The following is a 17,364-nucleotide window of genomic DNA, read 5'->3' on the forward strand; positions in this document are numbered from 1 at the left end:
CAGCTCAAGTGTCTTCACCAGGCAGGCCTGACTATCAAGCCGGGAAAGTGCCAGATGGGCATGAGCTAGGTCCACTACCTGGGACACCGGGTAGGCGGGGGTTCCATGAGTCCGTAGCCAGAAAAGGTGGACACAATCGTGTCCTGGCCCACCTCCAGGACCAAGAAACAGGTGAAGTCCTTCTTGGGCACTGCAGGGTACTATAGGCGGTTCGTACAGGACTATAGCACCTTTGCAAAACCCTTGACCGACCTCACCAAGCAGACAAGCAGAGGCTACCCCAAACAGTCAACTGGACAGATGACTGTGAGGCGGCCTTGCAAGCTTTGAAAACAGCCCTGTGCCACTCTCCAATGTTGAAAGCAGTCAACAGCAGTAGCCCATTTCTGGCACAGACTGACGCCAGCGAGTTTGGCCTCGGTGCTGTGCTCAGCCAGGTCGACTCGGGGAACCAGGAGCACCCCGTGTTGTACCTAAGCCGGAAACTTTTGCCAAGGGAAGTGGCATACTAGACCATCGAGAAGGAGTGCCTGGTCATGGTGTGGGCACTGCAATGTTTGCAGCCCTACCTGTACGGGCGCACCTTCACGGTGGTAACTGACCACAACCCTCTGAGCTGGTTGCACACAGTGTCCGGAACCAACGGAAGGTTGCTCCGCTGGAGCCTTGCCCTTCAACAGTACGACTTTACCGTACAACACAAAAAGAGCAGCGAGCATGGTAATGCCGATGGGTTGTCCCGCCGGGGCAAACCCGCTGAGGTGCGCATGGCGGATTATCGTCAGCTTTTTTGATAAAGAACACAGTGTGGGTGTTCGAAATGCGTAATAGAGACAATCATGTGAACTCTGTCTCACTTTTCACTCAATAAATGGATCTTATAGTAGCTGGAATTTTTTTCTTTTTTCTGAAGCCCCAACTGTGCCTGTGATAGCCGTGTGCCGGTAGTGCGTCGCATCCCTCCGTCCGCTGACATACCCATGTCAGCGGTGGGATCGTGACATATACATTAGGTGGCAGCGGTGGGATCGTGACAGTGCCATATTCGAACACTATTCATGCCGAATGTTTGTCTTATGATCGGTTCCGAACATATTCAGTAATTTCTACTCCCATTGACTCTAATGACGGTTGGCTGTGTTCGACCAATATCACAAAAACAATATTCGATTCTGATCGTATTCGGAACTGAATTCGAACAAATTCGCTCATCTCTAGTCCTGGGTTCAAATCCCACCAAAGACAACATTTGGAAGGCGTTTGTATGTTCTCCACATGTCTGCATGAGTTTTCACTAGGTCCTCTTTGAGCCCCAATGGGGAGAGTGATGACAATGGCTGTAAAGTTCTGCAGAAAATGATGGCGTCATGTAAACAAGAAAAATAAATAACTACAGAAGAGGAATGAGGAGAGGTGAATAATGAAAGGGATCTGATCTATGCTCTGAGTTATGGGTCGGACCCTCTGCGAAATCATGGACCCATCAGATTACACCCTATAGCAGAGCCGAGTGTGCAGACAGCGCCTTGGAACACCAGAGCCGATTAGGTAGTCAAGCACCCCAAAAGAGCAGAGCCGAGTTTGCAGACAAGCACTTTGGAGCAGCAGAGTCTGTCTTAGTGCCGCCGTGAGTACACCATGCTACATTTCAACTTTTTTCCATGGAAGGAAAGGGATTCACTTCTGTTCATCGTTTTCCTCCGATCACTGGATCATCCATTCTATATTAGGCACAATTATGGCGGCACAGGTGTAGCGTGACTCCTCAGCACATTCGTCCATCACTGACTCTGACCCCGGTAAATATATGGAGATTAGTGAGATGCACAGAAGCAGTCCGGTAATTGTCATTGTGTGCCTGGTTATTGCGCTCGCTCGGCTGCAGAGCGGCGTTCTAATAAATGTTTAATGCATCAGATACACAGCCAGCAGGGGGGAGAATAAATTCTGCAATGAGTCACGTCGTCAGACCGCTGCGTCACTCCTGCACAAATCTCATCTTCCGGTCATGTTGTGTTGTGTGATAATGAAAAAAATTAATTCTTAAAAAAAAAAGTTAACGATTAAAATGGGAATATTCTAAGCTTTATTATAAAATTTGCTACTTTCAATTTTTTTTCGTGTTTGAGCTTTTGTTTTTTTTTCCCCTCTGTATCTTTTTTAGTTTTCTTTCATCGACATAAAGCTGTTTTCATGGTATGAGAAGTACTTTAGACTAGGACCGGTCATTATACCATACAATGTGCAGGAAAATGGAAAAAAAAAGTGCAATGAAATGGTGGAAAAAAGGGAATTGCTCCAATTCTGGAGTTACAAGGTGCAGCGGCATCTGATGGATGGGCAATGAAGAGAGGACGGCACTCGACGAAACGTTCCAGTCTAGAAATAGTCATGGGAGCCAAAAACATGATCCCCATTGATGAGCATAGGAAATCAATAATCCGGGCTCAATCATCCCTATAAACCTAGAAGACATCTTCTGGAGTAGAGACCTCCTTTGTTATTTAGTACCTGTCTTGGCGGCCTGTGGGGTAGTGACATATTCTTCGTCTTGGCGCTGAGCTCCGGTCTCGTTCCTCTTCTGGCTGCTGCTCTCCATTAGAAGATTGCTGGACAGGTAGGACGCCGTCTGTGCCGCCATCTCACTGTTACCTGGAGGTTTATAAGAAAATCAGATCAATGACATCAATACCAATGATCACTGAGAAGAATGGTCGGAATATGTGGAGCGGTCGCCCATAATTTACTGATATAGTACACAACTAAAAGTATGTGACCCCCTACTATGTCTGTACTTACTGGTGAGATAACAGCCCAGGCTCAGCGAGATATTGTCAAACGCAATGATGGAGTCTGATTCCTTGGACCAAGATGCGTGGATCTCCAGCCAAAATCTGTACGGCAAGAAAAACACCGTTTATGCAATGTCACCCTGTAACCACAGGGCAGTATATAGTAACTAAGACACCATGTAATGGGAATTCAAGAGAGCCGGGTGATTATCGTCAGTTGTATTAGTACCTGGCATTCCCAGTAAGGACTTACCTCTCCAGCACACCGTGAAGAGATAGCGCCAAACGCTGCCAAACTCCAAGGCCCTCCCCATTGGCAAAGTGCCACAGTGTCCGTGTCTTCACTCTACCGGTTCTGTTATCGTGAAGCCGCACAGATACGTCCCCCAGAAGAAAGCCGTCAAGAAGAAATGACAGCCTGAGCTAAAACCACAAAAAGGAGAACATGGAGAGTAAAACAGTTTTATTCCTAAACTCTACATTTGTACAGAGGAGCAGTATAATAGTTATATCCTTGTACATAGGAGCAGTATTATAGTAGGTATATTCTTGTACATAGAGGCAGTATTATAATAGATATATCCTTGTACATAGGGGCAGTATTATAGTAGTTATATTCTTGAACATAGGGGCAGTATTATAGTAGTTATATTCTTGTACATAGGGGGCAGTATTATAGTAGTTATATTCTTGTACATATGAGGCAGTATTATAGTAGTTATATTCTTGAACATAGGGAGCAGTATTATAGTAGTTATATTCTTGTACATAGGGGCAGTATTATAGTAGTTATATTCTTGTACATATGAGGCAGTATTATAGTAGTTAAATCCTTGTACATAGGGGCAGTATTATAGTAGTTATATTCTTGTACATAGGGGCAGTATTATAGTAGTTATATTCTTGTACATAGGGGCAGTAATATAGTAGTTATATTCTTGTATATAGGGGCAGTATTATAGTAGTTATATTCTTGTACATAGGGGCAGTATTATAGTAGTTATATTCTTGTACATAGGGGCAGTATTATAGTAGCTATATCCTTGTACATAGGGGCAGTATTATAGTAGTTATATTCTTGTACATATGAGGCAGTGTTATAGTAGTTATATTCTTGTACATAGGGGCAGTATTATAGTAGTTATATTCTTGTACATAGGAGCAGTATTATAGTAGGTATATTCTTGTACATAGAGGCAGTATTATAATAGATATATCCTTGTACATAGGGGCAGTATTATAGTAGTTATATTCTTGTACATATGAGGCAGTATTATAGTAGTTATATCCTTGTACATAGGGGCAGTATTATAGTAGTTATATTCTTGTACATAGGAGCAGTATTATAGTAGGTATATTCTTGTACATAGAGGCAGTATTATAATAGATATATCCTTGTACATAGGGGCAGTATTATAGTAGTTATATTCTTGTACATAGGGGCAGTATTATAGTAGTTATATTCTTGTACATAGGGGCAGTATTATAGTAGTTATATTCTTGTACATAGGGGCAGTATTATAGTAGTTATATTCTTGTACATAGGGGCAGTATTATAGTAGTTATATCCTTGTACATAGGGGCAGTATTATAGTAGTTATATTCTTGTACATATGAGGCACTATTATAGTAGTTATATTCTTGTACATATGAGGCAGTATTATAGTAGTTATATTCTTGTACATAGGGACAGTATTATAGTAGTTATATTCTTGTTCATGGGGACAGTATTATAGTAGTTATATCCTTGTACATAGGGGCAGTATTATAGTAGTTATATTCTTGTACATAGGAGCAGTATTATAGTAGTTATATTCTTGTACATATGGGGCAGTATTATAGTAGTTATATTCTTGTACATATGAGGCAGTATTATAGTAGTTATATTCTTGTACATAGGAGCAGTATTATAGTAGTTATATTCTTGTACATAGGGGCAGTATTAGGGCTTATACCCATCAAGGTTAATAAAATCGGTGCAATGTAGTTCCTGAAAAATCGAACATGTGTCATTCTAGTACAATGCAATTTTTTTCCCCTAGCATTGGTATGCAGTGCGATTTTAACATTATCTTTTAGATAAAGTTATTTTCTATGTCATGGCTGGGACCCTAGGAGGTAGCGACCATGCTATTTTAGAATTTTGGATAACTAGAGGCGGAAGACCTGTGAAGACTCAGACGTCAAGGTTAGATTTCAGAAAGGCAGATTTTAAGGGATTCAGAAAGAGAATTGGAGGGATCCAATGGCTGGATATCCTTAAGGACAAAAATGTCCAGGAAGGATGGGAAATCTTGAAAAATGAAATTCTCGAAGCACAATTGTTAACAATTCCGAAAAGAGGGAAGAATAGGAAGCGTTTAAGGAAACCAGGATGGATGAACACAGAACTTAAGCACATGCTAAAAAGGTATTATTTGTAGTTGTCAGTACTGGTCTAGTGTGAACCATGAGTAAGACCCTCTAGGTCGAAACGCGTTGGTTGGAGACCACCAGAGACCCCATCTGCCTGTATGTCCTTATTCATACTTTTTTCTGTCCGATTTTAAGAATTTATAATAAATGATGAATTTTTAACTGAAGTCCAGCGCTGGAGATTCCATCCTTTATTTTGCTTCAGTCAACGCCCCTGATCAAGGTGACTCCGTGCGCAGGAGGATTATGGATCGCAACTGAGACTGGTGAGCTGACCTCCCTTCATTTTCCCTATCCTTTTATAACTAAAAAGGAAGAAAGAAATGTTTATAAAATGGAAAGAGGGAGGCATATCTAAAGAAGAATATAATGCTGTCTGCAGAACCTGCAGGGCACAAATCAGATTACTAAAGCTGACAATGAAATGAGGCTTGCAAGAGACGTCAAAAGCAATAATAAAGGATTTTGGGGATATGTCAAAAGTAAAAGAAAAGTCAAAGATACTATAGGATTTTTACAGGATGAAAATGATGAAATGGTAGGCCTGGATGTTGAGAAGGCCGAACTTTTAAATTCCTATTTTGCATCTGTTTTCTCTCAGAAAGGAAAGGTAACATCAACTGTTCTTCACTGTCCTATTAAGGGAATAGAAGAATCCAGGATATTGTATCTATAAACAGAAAGATAGTGTGGAAACACATAGCTAACCTAAATGAATTCAAGCCTCCAGGTCCATATGAATTACACCCCAGAATACTGAAGGAGATAGCAGAAGAAATTTTTGAACTCCTCTCCAAAATCTCTGAAAATTCTTGGAGAACAGGAGAAGTCCCAGAAGACTGGAGAAAAGCAAATGTTGTTCCTTTCTTCAAAAAGGGAAAGAAAGTGGACCCAGGCAACTATAGGCCGGTGAGTCTGACTTCTATACCAGGAAAGATCTTTGAACAATTTTTTAAACAACATATATGTACGTACCTGGATAAGAATGAAGTGATTAAACAGAGTCAGCATGGGTTTGTAACTAATGAGTCATGTCAGACTAACTTAATTTCCTTGTATGACGGAATCACTGATTGGGTGGATCAGAGAAATGCTGTAGATATAGTATATCTTGACTTCAGCAAAGCATTTGACAAAGTCTCTCATACAATCCTTATTGAAAAAATGACTAAGTATGGAATGGACAAGGCAACTGTTAGGTGGATTCATAACTGGCTTAGTGATCGGACCCAAAAAGTCGTCGTAAATGGCTGCACATCCAGTTGGAAGAATGTCTCAAGTGGGGTACCACAGGGGTCTGTCCTGGGCCCTGTATTGTTCAACATCTTTATCAACTATTTAGATGAAGGAATTGAGGGCAAACTGATTAAATTTGCTGATGACACAAAGCTATGAGGGATAGCTAATACTAGAGAAGAGAGAGAGAAGATTTAAAAAGATATAAATAAACTGGAGAAGTGGGCAGCAACTAACAGAATGGTTTTTAACAGGGAAAAATGCAAAGTACTACATCTGGGCAAAAAAATGAAAAAAGCATATACAGAATGGGAGGAATAGGGCTAAGCAACAGCATATGTGAAAAAGACTTGGGTATACTAATAAATCACAGACTGAATATGAGTCAACAGTGTGATGCAGCAGCAAAAAGGCAAATGCAATTCTAGGATGTATTAACAGAAGCATACAGTCTAGATCACGTGAAGTCATTATTGCCCTCTACTCCTCTTTGGTCAGACCTCATCTGGAATACCGTGTCCAGTTTTGGGCGCCACATTTTAAAAAAGACATCAACAAACTGGAGCAAGTTCAGAAAAGAGCGACCAGAATGGTCACCGGTCTGCAAACCCATTCTTATGAGGAAGGGTTGCAGGATTTGGGAATGTTTAGCTTGCAAAAGAGAAGACTGAGAGGAGACTTAATAGCTGTCTACAAATATCTGAAGGGCTGTCACATTGTAGAAGGATCAACTTTATTCTCATTTGTACAAGGAAAGACTAGAAGCAATGGGATGAAACTGAATGGGAGGAGACACAGATTAGATATTAGAAAAAACTTTTTGACAGTTAGAGTGATCAATGAGTGTAACAGGCTGCCACGAGAGGTGGTGAGTTCTCCTTCAATAGAAGTCTTCAAACAGAGGCTGGACAGACATCTGTCTGGGATGATTTAGCGAATCCTGCTTTGAGCAGGGGGTTGGACCAGATAGCCCAGGAGGTCCCTTCCAACTCTACGATTCTATGATTCTATTTAAAGATAGTTTTCTAACAAAATATTTTTTTCAATAGATAGGTAGATAAATAAATGAATAGATAGGCAGAAGTACATAGGGGCAGTATTATAGTATGATCATGGGGTGCATTAAAAGAGGTCTGGATACACATGATGAGATCATTATACTGCCTCTGTACAAATCCCTGGTTGGACCGCACATGGAGTACTGTGTACAGTTTTGGGCACCGGTGCTCAGGAAGGATATAATGGAACTAGAGAGATTAGCAAAGTTAGGATTATTTAGTCTAGAAAAAAGACGACTGAGGGGTGATCTATTAACCATGTATAAGTATATAAGGGGACAATACAAATATCTTTCCGAGGATCTGTTTATACCAATGAAGGTGATAGTCACAAGGGGGAATTCTCTGCATCTGGAGGAGAGAAAGTTTTTCCACCAACATAGAAGAGGATTCTTTACTGTTAGGGCAGTGAGAATCTGGAATTTCCTGCCTGAGGAGGTGGTGATGGCGAACTCAGTCGAGGGGTTCAAGGGAGGCCTGGATGTCTTCATGGAGAGTAACAATATTGTTTCTTACAGTGATTAGATTCTTTAGAAGGACGTAGATCTGGGGATTTAATTCTGACGGACTACAGGCTGAACTGGATGGACAAATGTCTTTTTTCGGCCTTGTTTGCTAACTATGTTACTATGTAAGTATGTGAAATATACATTCATTGCTTTGCGTGTGTAGCTTACTGTACATCTATTAACTTCATGAATAAATTAAAGATAAAAATGGTGCGTGGACTCACGACATTTTAATAACCAGGTAAGGGAAAGCTGACAGCTGGGGACTGATGCCTATAGCCTGGGAAGGGGGTAATAAACATGGAGGTTCCCAGGTTATTAATATAAGATTCAGAGCTGTATGCTTAGCCTTTTTCTTTTTTTTTTTAAAATGGGGGACCCTAACAAAAATTACATTGGGCCCCCCTATAATTAATAACCAGCAAAGGCTAGGCAGACATCTGCGGGCTGATATTAATGTGCTAGGAATAGCCCATGGATAATGGCCCCCTCCCAGACTAAAATAAAAACCAGCAGCTCTCAGTTGTCCCAGAATGGCTCATCTATTAGATGAGCCAATTCTGGGGCTTAGCTTCCTTCTTCCCACTTGCCCTGGTGTGATGTCCAAGGAGAGGCAGGGCCAGCACAGATGCCTGGGGCCCCCACCTACAAAGCGGCCCCCCTGCATCTGCAGTCCATTTATGAAGTGCCCAGAGGGTGTACAGCAGTGAATAATGCTGTGCATTGCTCTGTAGTCCGGAGCGTCTGTCTCGCAAAGCCCCTTGAGCCCCCCTGTCTCATCCACCCTGCAGTCAGGTTAAAAGTTGAGAGTGAGGGGGAGGGGCCGATTACAGCACAGTGACAGCCAGGACCATGCCTGAGCTCTGTCTCCTCCTGACTCCTGATCACGGCAGCTCCTAGCACTGTCCTGAGAATGGATAAGTGAAGCGGCAGAACCTGGTAATAGCAGCAGTCACAGGTCAGAGTGCAGTGATTACTCACTGTGGTCCGGAGCTCTCGGCTGATCGCTGCAGGATCAGGATTCACAGCCACATACAGCAGCGATCAGCATCAGCTCTGATCAGTCGCTAAATCACTGCTTGTAATGTGACAGGGCGACCTCCTGTCACTACTGTCTGGATAATAATAATAATAAAATTTCTATAGCGCTGACATATTCCGCAGCACTTTACATTTCAGAGGGGATTTGTACAGACAATAAACATTACAGCATAACAATAATCACATAGATTATAACAGATACCAAGAGGAATGAGGGCCCTGCTCGCAAGCTTACAATCTATGAGGAAAGAGGGAGACACGAAAGGTGGGTGGTAACAGTTGCCCTGATTGTATGGACCAGCCATAATGTTAAGTGTGCAACAGTACAGACACAGAGGGCTAATGGATGCATAAAGCATGTGGGAACATGATGCGGGGAACCTGGTTATGGTAAAACTTTTGACTGTGCCACACAGGGATAGATTAGGTTAATGTGTTGAGGCGGTAGGCCAGTCTGAATAAATGCGTTTTCAGGGCACGCTTAAAATTGTGGGGATTGGGGACTAATCGTATTGACCTGGGAAGTGCATTCCAAAGAATTGGCGCGGCACGTGTAAAGTCTTGGAGACGGGAGTGGGAGGTTCTGATTATTGAGGATGCTAACCTCAGGTCATCAGCAGAACGGAGGGCGCGGGTAGGGTGATATACAAAAACAAGGGAGGAGATGTAGGATGGTGCTGAGCCATGGAGGGCTTTGTGGGTGAGGGTAATAAGTTTATGATGGATACTGGAGTGGATGGGTAGCCAGTGTAAGGACTGGCACAAGGTAGAGGCATCGGTGTAACGATTGGCGAGGAATATGATCCTGACTGCAGCATTCAAGACAGATTGGAGAGGGGCGAGTTTGGTAAGAGGGAGACCGATTAGAAGAGAGTTACAATAGTCGAGACGAGAATGAATAAGAGAAACAGTAAGAAATTTTGCAGAGTCAAAAGTAAGAAAAGGTCGAATTCTGGACGACACAAGACAGGGATATTGTCTGCTGAATCAGGGGATTTATGATATAGAAATAAATGAATTCCCATGTGAAATAATAAGGGTAAATCATATATATATATACAGTATATATATATATATATATATATATATATATATAGTACTAGTACAGGTGTGCATAGGAATCAGCGCTTTTGGTGCATTTTTTTTTTTTGCAGCCAAAGCCTGCTCTCTTGGCAGTAAAAACACTGCTTTCAAAACGCCCATTTTTTTAGGGTATGTGCAGACAATCCGGAAATGGCAGCACTTTGGATGCAGCGGACATGTGCTGCATCTAAAGTGCTGCCATCTTTTGAACACAGGTGATTCTGCGTGTGGTCACTGAACCGTGCAGAATCACCGCGTCCAATACATTGTACGGGTGAGATTTCTCTTGCAGAGACTCGCATCTATGCAAGATAAATTGACATGCTGCGGTCTGGAGAGTCGTGCCGCATGTCCGTCTCTGCAGGTGAAGTGTGGGCGTACAGTTGTAGCCAAAAGTATTGACACCCCTGCAATTCTGCCAGATAATACTCAGTTTCTTCCTGAACATGATTGCAAACACAAATTCTTTGGTATTATTATCTTCATTTAATTTGTCTTAAATGAAAAAACACAAAAAGAATTGTCCTAAAGCCAAATTGGATATAATTCCACACCAAACATAAAAAGAGGGTGGACAAAAGTATTGGCACTGTTCGAAAAATCATGTGATGCTTCTCTAATTTGTGTAATTAACAGCACCTGTAACTTACCTGTGGCACCTAACAGGTGTTGGCAATCACTAAATCACACTTGCAGCCAGTTGACATGGATTAAAGTTGACTCAACCTCTGTCCTGTGTCCTTGTGTGTACCACATTGAGCATGGAGAAAAGAAAGAAGACCAAAGAACTGTCTGAGGACTTGAGAAACCAAATTGTGAGGAAGCATGAGCAATCTCAAGGCTACAAGTCCATCTCCAAAGACCTGAATGTTCCTGTGTCTACCGTGCGCAGTGTCATCAAGAAGTGTAAAGCCCATGGCACTGTGGCTAACCTCCCTAGATGTGGACGGAAAAGAAAATGGACAAGAGATTTCAACGCAAGATTGTGCGGATGTTGGATAAAGAACCTCGACTAACATCCAAACAATTCAAGCTGCCCTGCAGTCCGAGGGTGCAACAGTGTCAACCCGTACTATCCGTTGGCGTCTGAATGAAAAGGGACTGTATGGTAGGAGACCCAGGAAGACCCCACTTCTTACCCCGAGACATAAAAAAGCCAGGCTGGAGTTTGCCAAAACTTACCTGAAAAAGCCTAAAACGTTTTGGAAGAATGTTCTCTGGTCAGATGAGACAAAAGTAGAGCTTTTTGGGCAAAGGCATCAACATAGAGTTTACAGGAGAAAAAAAGAGGCATTCAAAGAAAAGAACACGGTCCCTACAGTCAAACATGGCAGAGGTTCCCTGATGTTTTGGGGTTGCTTTGCTGCCTCTGACACTTGACTGCTTGACCGTGTGCATGGCATTATGAAGTCTGAAGACTACTAACAAATTTTGCAGCATAATGTAGGGCCCAGTGTGAGAAAGCTGGGTCTCCCTCAGAGGTCATGGGTCTTCCAGCAGGACAATGACCCAAAACACACTTCAAAAAGCACTAGAAAATGGTTTGAGAGAAAGCACTGGAGACTTCTAAGGTGGCCAGCAGTGAGTCCAGACCTGAATCCCATAGAACACCTGTGGAGAGATCTAAAAATGGCAGTTTGGAGAAGGCACCCTTCTAATATCAGGGACCTGGAGCAGTTTGCCAAAGAAGAATGGTCTAAAATTCCAGCAGAGCATTGTAAGAAACTCATTGATGGTTACCGGAAGCGGTTGGTCGCAGTTATTTTGGCTAAAGGTTGTGCAACCAAGTATTAGGCTGAGGGTGCCAATACTTTTGTCTGGCTCATTTTTGGAGTTTTGTGTGAAATGATCAATGTTTTGCTTCATTCTCTTTTGTGTTTTTTCATTTAAGACAAATTAAATGAAGATGATAATACCAAAGAATTTGTGTTTGCAATCATTTTCAGGAAGAAACTGAGTATTATCTGACAGAATTGCAGGGGTGTCAATACTTTTGGCCACAACTGTATGTGCACGCATAGTGGACATGGAATTTCTAGAAATCCCCTCCACTATGCTGTAACATCTGGACGCTGCGGGTTGGACGCAGCATCCAGAGTTTACTGATTGTGGATACAGACCCTTAGAGCTTTTGCTGTTTGTTTTTTTTACAATATGCATTTTGTCTACAGTACATGTTTAATAAAGTTTGTTTTATTCACCAAAAACACAGCGAAAAACAACGTTGCGACATTTGCAGCTTTTCTAAAGCTTTTTCATTGCTTTCTACGGGTGAAAAAAAATTGCTGAAAGAAGTGACACGCTGCGGATTTAAAAAATGCTGCAGTTGTGAAATACAGTCAGAAGAAAATAAAAGGGTGTGCGGAGATTCCTGACAATCTCAGTCTTTGCTCGTGCTGTAAAATGCTGTAAACTTCTTATTTGCAGAAGAAAAAGCTGCAGAGATTCTGCCTATGAACGTGGCCAAGAGCGGCTTTATAAAAGTGCCAGCAGAACATATGAGATTTCCGAAATCTCCTGCATGCGCTTGTTTCTTTCTGACTGGATTTCAGGACTGTAGCGCTTTTTACATCTGCAGCGTGTCGCTTCTTTCAGTGCGTTTTCACCCGTAGAAAGCAATAAAAGAATATAAGAAAGAAAGCTGCAGATATTGCAACGGCATTTTTCGCTGCAATTTTTTAGGTGGTTTTGGTGAATTAAACTATTAGGTCTCGTTCACACGTTCAGCATTTGGTCAGGATTTCACATCAGTATTAGTAATGCAGAAACAGCAGTGGAACAATCAGAGGCAAAGTATAATAGGAACTCGTCACCACTTCTGGATTTCTCACCCTCCTGGTTTTGACTTGCACATACTGATGTGAAATACTGACCGAATACTCAACGTGTGAACGTGGCCTTAAACATACAGTAGACAATGCAAACATCCTCACTTTAAAAAAAAGCTGAAAAAAGAGTAAAGAACACCAGAAAACAAGATGAAAAACAGGTGAACGCAACATTTTTACTGCCAATAGAACAGGTTTTGGCTACTGAAAAAAATGCATGTGAACATAGCCATAGCGTTTCAGAGTAAGACTATCTGTGGTGTTACATAGGACTGCAGGTGACATCTACTACATTACCTGTTCTCAGAGAGTTATCACTGCTCTCTCTGGTGTTACATAGGATGAGTTCACAGCCATGGGACTGGTCACGTGACCCGGGAGGGCTTCTGTTCTGGAGTGTGCTGTGCATAGAGGGAATTGTATGGCGATCAGTACACAGCCCCTTCTGAAATGACAGGTGGGTGTGGCAGCTGATTTGCAGTGCGGGAAAACTACAATCCCGGCCGGGATAGCGGGTGGGAGTGTCAAAATCGGGACTGTCCCGCTGGATCCAGGACAGTTGGGAGCCCTGCTGTGTTAAAAAAAAATTAAGCGGGGGGTTGGGGGACAACTCTTTGTCTTGGGACTTGGGCCCCCCAATCTTTTCTGACCCTAGCAACCCTCCTGTGTAATGTTAATAGTGGCAGACCCGTTGGCTGATATAAGGCCCCTGAATATGGGGGCTACAGTGCCAGCACAGGCCCCTCTGCCACCTGTATCTGCATCCTGCTCATGTAATGTAACCTAAATGTGTGATTTTACAGTGTTAGCATTTGGGGCCCCACTTTAAACTTTTGCCTAGAGCCCCACTTTGTCTAAAACCGGCCCTGAGGAGAGGAATATATAAGATGCCCCCATTACTAGCCTCATAGTCAAATTGTAAAAAAACAGCCCGAATAAAGCCCTTTATTTGAAATAAGCACTCCCCAACCCCTTACCTATTTAATTGCAAAAATTAAAAAGCAAACTTATACTCACCTGTCTGATGAGAAGATAATCCTCCAATGCCCATGTCCCCTTAAAATTCAAAAAATAATAAACAACCATAGTTTTGAGATGTCTGACGAGAAGATAATCCATTTGTCTGTTGAAGAGTCTAGCTCTGCTATATCTAGATGCCATACTCAACGTTGGCATGATGCGAGCGCTCTGTCTGGCATCCAGTAGAGATGCTGAGCTGCACATCATAGCGCAGCATTAGTGTCTCGTGGGGACGTTAATAAGGTGAGCAGAGTTCATAGCCGATGAACTCCGTTCACCTCACTGACGTCACCACTAACGTGCGAAAGTTATCATGCCCTAGCGGTGACAACAGTGAGGTGAACAGCGTTCCATGCATTGGAATTGGAGGCGTATATACCATACGCCCGCTGAGGTCTAATAATGGAAACAGCTTTGGTCTCATCCATCACTCGCTGGTCAGTTACATAATTGCCAAGACAATTGGGGGCAGCGAAGTTGCGTTCCCTGATAACTAGGTGACAGCGGGTGGATCTGCGTGACTCAAACCCCGGCTGTTGCCTTGACATTTACTATTAAGGTTGGATGAAATAAGTTAAGTTTTAAGACAGCCCCCTACAACTTTATCTCCCAAGAGTGTGTGTAAGCTTTATAGCGGCTCTGACATCTGTGATATAAAGGGTTGTACAAGGTTATAATGCGGCTGAGCTTTATCGCACACACAACCCCAGGACAGATGACGCACGGCTTCTGGAAGAAGGCGGCCATGTTCCTCTAACCTTTTACAACCCCTTTAAGTAACTCCCTGAAGCTACAATTCACAGTCTTGTTTTCCTAGATACCTAAATGTCACATTGTCACACTGCGGAGCACAAGACGACCCAGGTGTATGAGGCTTTTAAGAAGTGAAATTACGGGGCAGATGAGAGGCGGACTGACTCCTGCGCTATTCCAGGCTCAATAACCACTTTTTCTATAGAGACGCTGATGCAGAAAGAAATTCTTACACCTAAATAGTTTCTGTCTCATATGCAGTTTTCCATTTTTTTACAGTCTCCTGCAAAAAAAACAACAAAGGATTATAGATCTGGAGGCATCCAGGAGGTCAGCGAGCCTCTAACCTCGTCAGCCTTGCTCTGTACATTATATACAGCCTGCAAGAGACGCAGCTACAAAGTCGATTACACAACCTTGCACTTGCAATCACTGCAAAAATTCCTATCCATTGATTCCCTCTCAACCTTTCCTGTAGGAATTTTATAGGATGCAGTTGTTTGTGCACCGAACGCTTCTCACAGCTGAAGGTTTGTTACAGTCTACCTTGTCTAAACAATGGTCTGTAAACTAATGAGCCTCCAGACTTGTCTCCATGGCGCACATCAGGGACGTCATTAGTAGGTGATTACACAGGAGCTGCCAGCAGTGGATCTTGATGATTTGAACATTCAGCGGCAGAACTTTCATCAGACGACCATTAATAACCTCAATGATGACAGCTGAGGCCGGAGGTGTCGGGATTTCTTCCCGAGGCTCAGATTCCGGATTGAAGAAATTGAGACGTTTTGAAAATTTAGCTTCCATTTTTTCATCAATTGCAGATCAGTAAGGTCTCCATCACGCCTCCCCATCACCACAACCCAAAAATATGTTATATTTTACTGGGTTACGAACAGAGCATATTACACAACTTTGGCAGCCTGTACAAAGAAATAACAAAAGTACCCTCCACATGCACAGCATGATGACCCTACAGAGCTCCCATGCAAAGTTTGATACCCCCACAGTGACCCCAACACAATATGATTCCCAAAACACAGTAGAATGCACCGATACAGTCTTCCCACACAATATGAGGGCCCCACACAGCCCTCCATACAGTATGATAGTCATCCACACAGCATAATGGCCCTCACACAACCCTCCACTCTGTATAATGGCTTGCACCTGTAGGTTACTAACAGGTGCGTAGGATGCGGTGACAAGCAGGAGGCAGAGCAAGTGTTAACGGGTGTTTTTATATAACAAGAGAAAAAAATGACAACGCTTTCTCCACGCAGGGAGTTGAAATATACAAGATGCACAGAAATATTGCGCGGGCAGATTCGTGTAAGTACAGTATTATGCGGTGACAGCCTGACTTCAGCTGTCAACAACGGTAAAAGAATAAACAGAGTTGCTAACGGCCGGAAAGGAAAAATGTAGGGTTCAACTTATCAGACTCTGTCGACCGGAGGAAGGTGGTTGGACGATCCCACGATGGTGCCGCAAGCGGCGCGTCACGTTGAGGAAGCGGTCTTGGATGTACCGGAGTCACTGTCTCCTTGCGGTGGCAAAGAGTCTGGGAACTTTTGGTGGGCCACTGTATGTCCGGGCACTGGTGGCTGTGGTTTCAAGTGAATGAGGAGGAGGGATCCGGTCTCAAGGCCGCAGCTGCGGCTGTAGAGTTAAAGTCTCTGACGGGGGCTGTACACCTTACGCTATCAGCAGTCAAGCGTTGCACAGGACGTCAGCGTTTCCTGCCTGGTGACGCGTAGTGTCGGCGTCCGACAGTGGTAAACAGTCACTGGCGCTGTTGCTGGATGCTGGGGAGTACACACAAGTGTCGTCTGCCGTCTGTTGGATTACCCTCAGGGAGGGAGCAAACCTTCACCTGCTGCACTTCCTGTCTTCCCGCCAGAATCCCCGGGTTCCCGCGCCCAGTCCCTTTTATAACAGACCTGCCCTTGACAGCAGGGGTTACAGGTCTGTCCCGGTCAGGTTCTCTGTCTCCCTGCAACACTAGTGAGTCCCAATGGTTCCAACCCAGAGACACCGTCGCCTCTATTGTTCCGGTCCTTCCTCCCACACACCCAGTATAATTTTGCCCTGTAGCCCCCCAATAATAATGGCTGCACACATAGCTCTCCAAACAAAATAATGGCCCCTCCATAGCCCTTGAAACAGTATAAAGCTATGTGGGGGTCATTATACTGTTTGGAAGCTTATGTGGGGGATATTATACACTGCTCAAAAAAAATAAAGGGAACACTCAAATAACACATCCTAGATCTGAATGAATGAAATATTCTCTCTGAATACTTTGTTCTGTACAAAGTTGAATGTGCTGACAACAAAATCATACAAAAATCATCAATGGAAATAAAATTTATTAACCAATGGAGGCCTGGATTTGGAGTCACACACAAAATTAAAGTGGAATGTAATGTCCCTAAAGCAAGTCAAAATGATGCTCAGTAGCGTGTGTGGCCTCCACGTGCCTGTATGACCTCCCTACAACGCCTGGGCATGCTCCTGATGAGGCAGCAGATGGTCTCCTGCGGGATCTCCTCCCAGACCTGGACTAAAGCATCAGCCAACTCCTGGACAGTCTGTGGTGCAACGTGATGTTGGTGGATGGAGCGAG

General features: G+C 43.2%; 1 protein-coding gene across 1 annotated transcript in view; it reads right to left on the reverse strand.

Moving 5' to 3' along the window:
- Window positions 1-17,364, reverse strand: part of ALK (ALK receptor tyrosine kinase) — a 969,161-nt gene that overhangs the window by 119,113 nt on the left and 832,684 nt on the right. Inside the window, exons 9-11 of the mRNA XM_073556354.1 lie at window positions 3,046-3,215; window positions 2,800-2,894; window positions 2,512-2,652 (exon numbers count right to left, since the gene is read on the reverse strand). Coding sequence (XP_073412455.1) covers window positions 2,512-2,652; window positions 2,800-2,894; window positions 3,046-3,215 — 406 coding nt within the window. The remainder of the gene's footprint in view (window positions 1-2,511; window positions 2,653-2,799; window positions 2,895-3,045; window positions 3,216-17,364) is intronic.

Source organism: Dendrobates tinctorius, unplaced genomic scaffold, assembly GCF_039654945.1.
Source record: "Dendrobates tinctorius isolate UK_male_01 unplaced genomic scaffold, ASM3965494v1 ptg000232l, whole genome shotgun sequence".
Classification (NCBI taxonomy): Eukaryota; Metazoa; Chordata; class Amphibia; order Anura; family Dendrobatidae; genus Dendrobates; species Dendrobates tinctorius.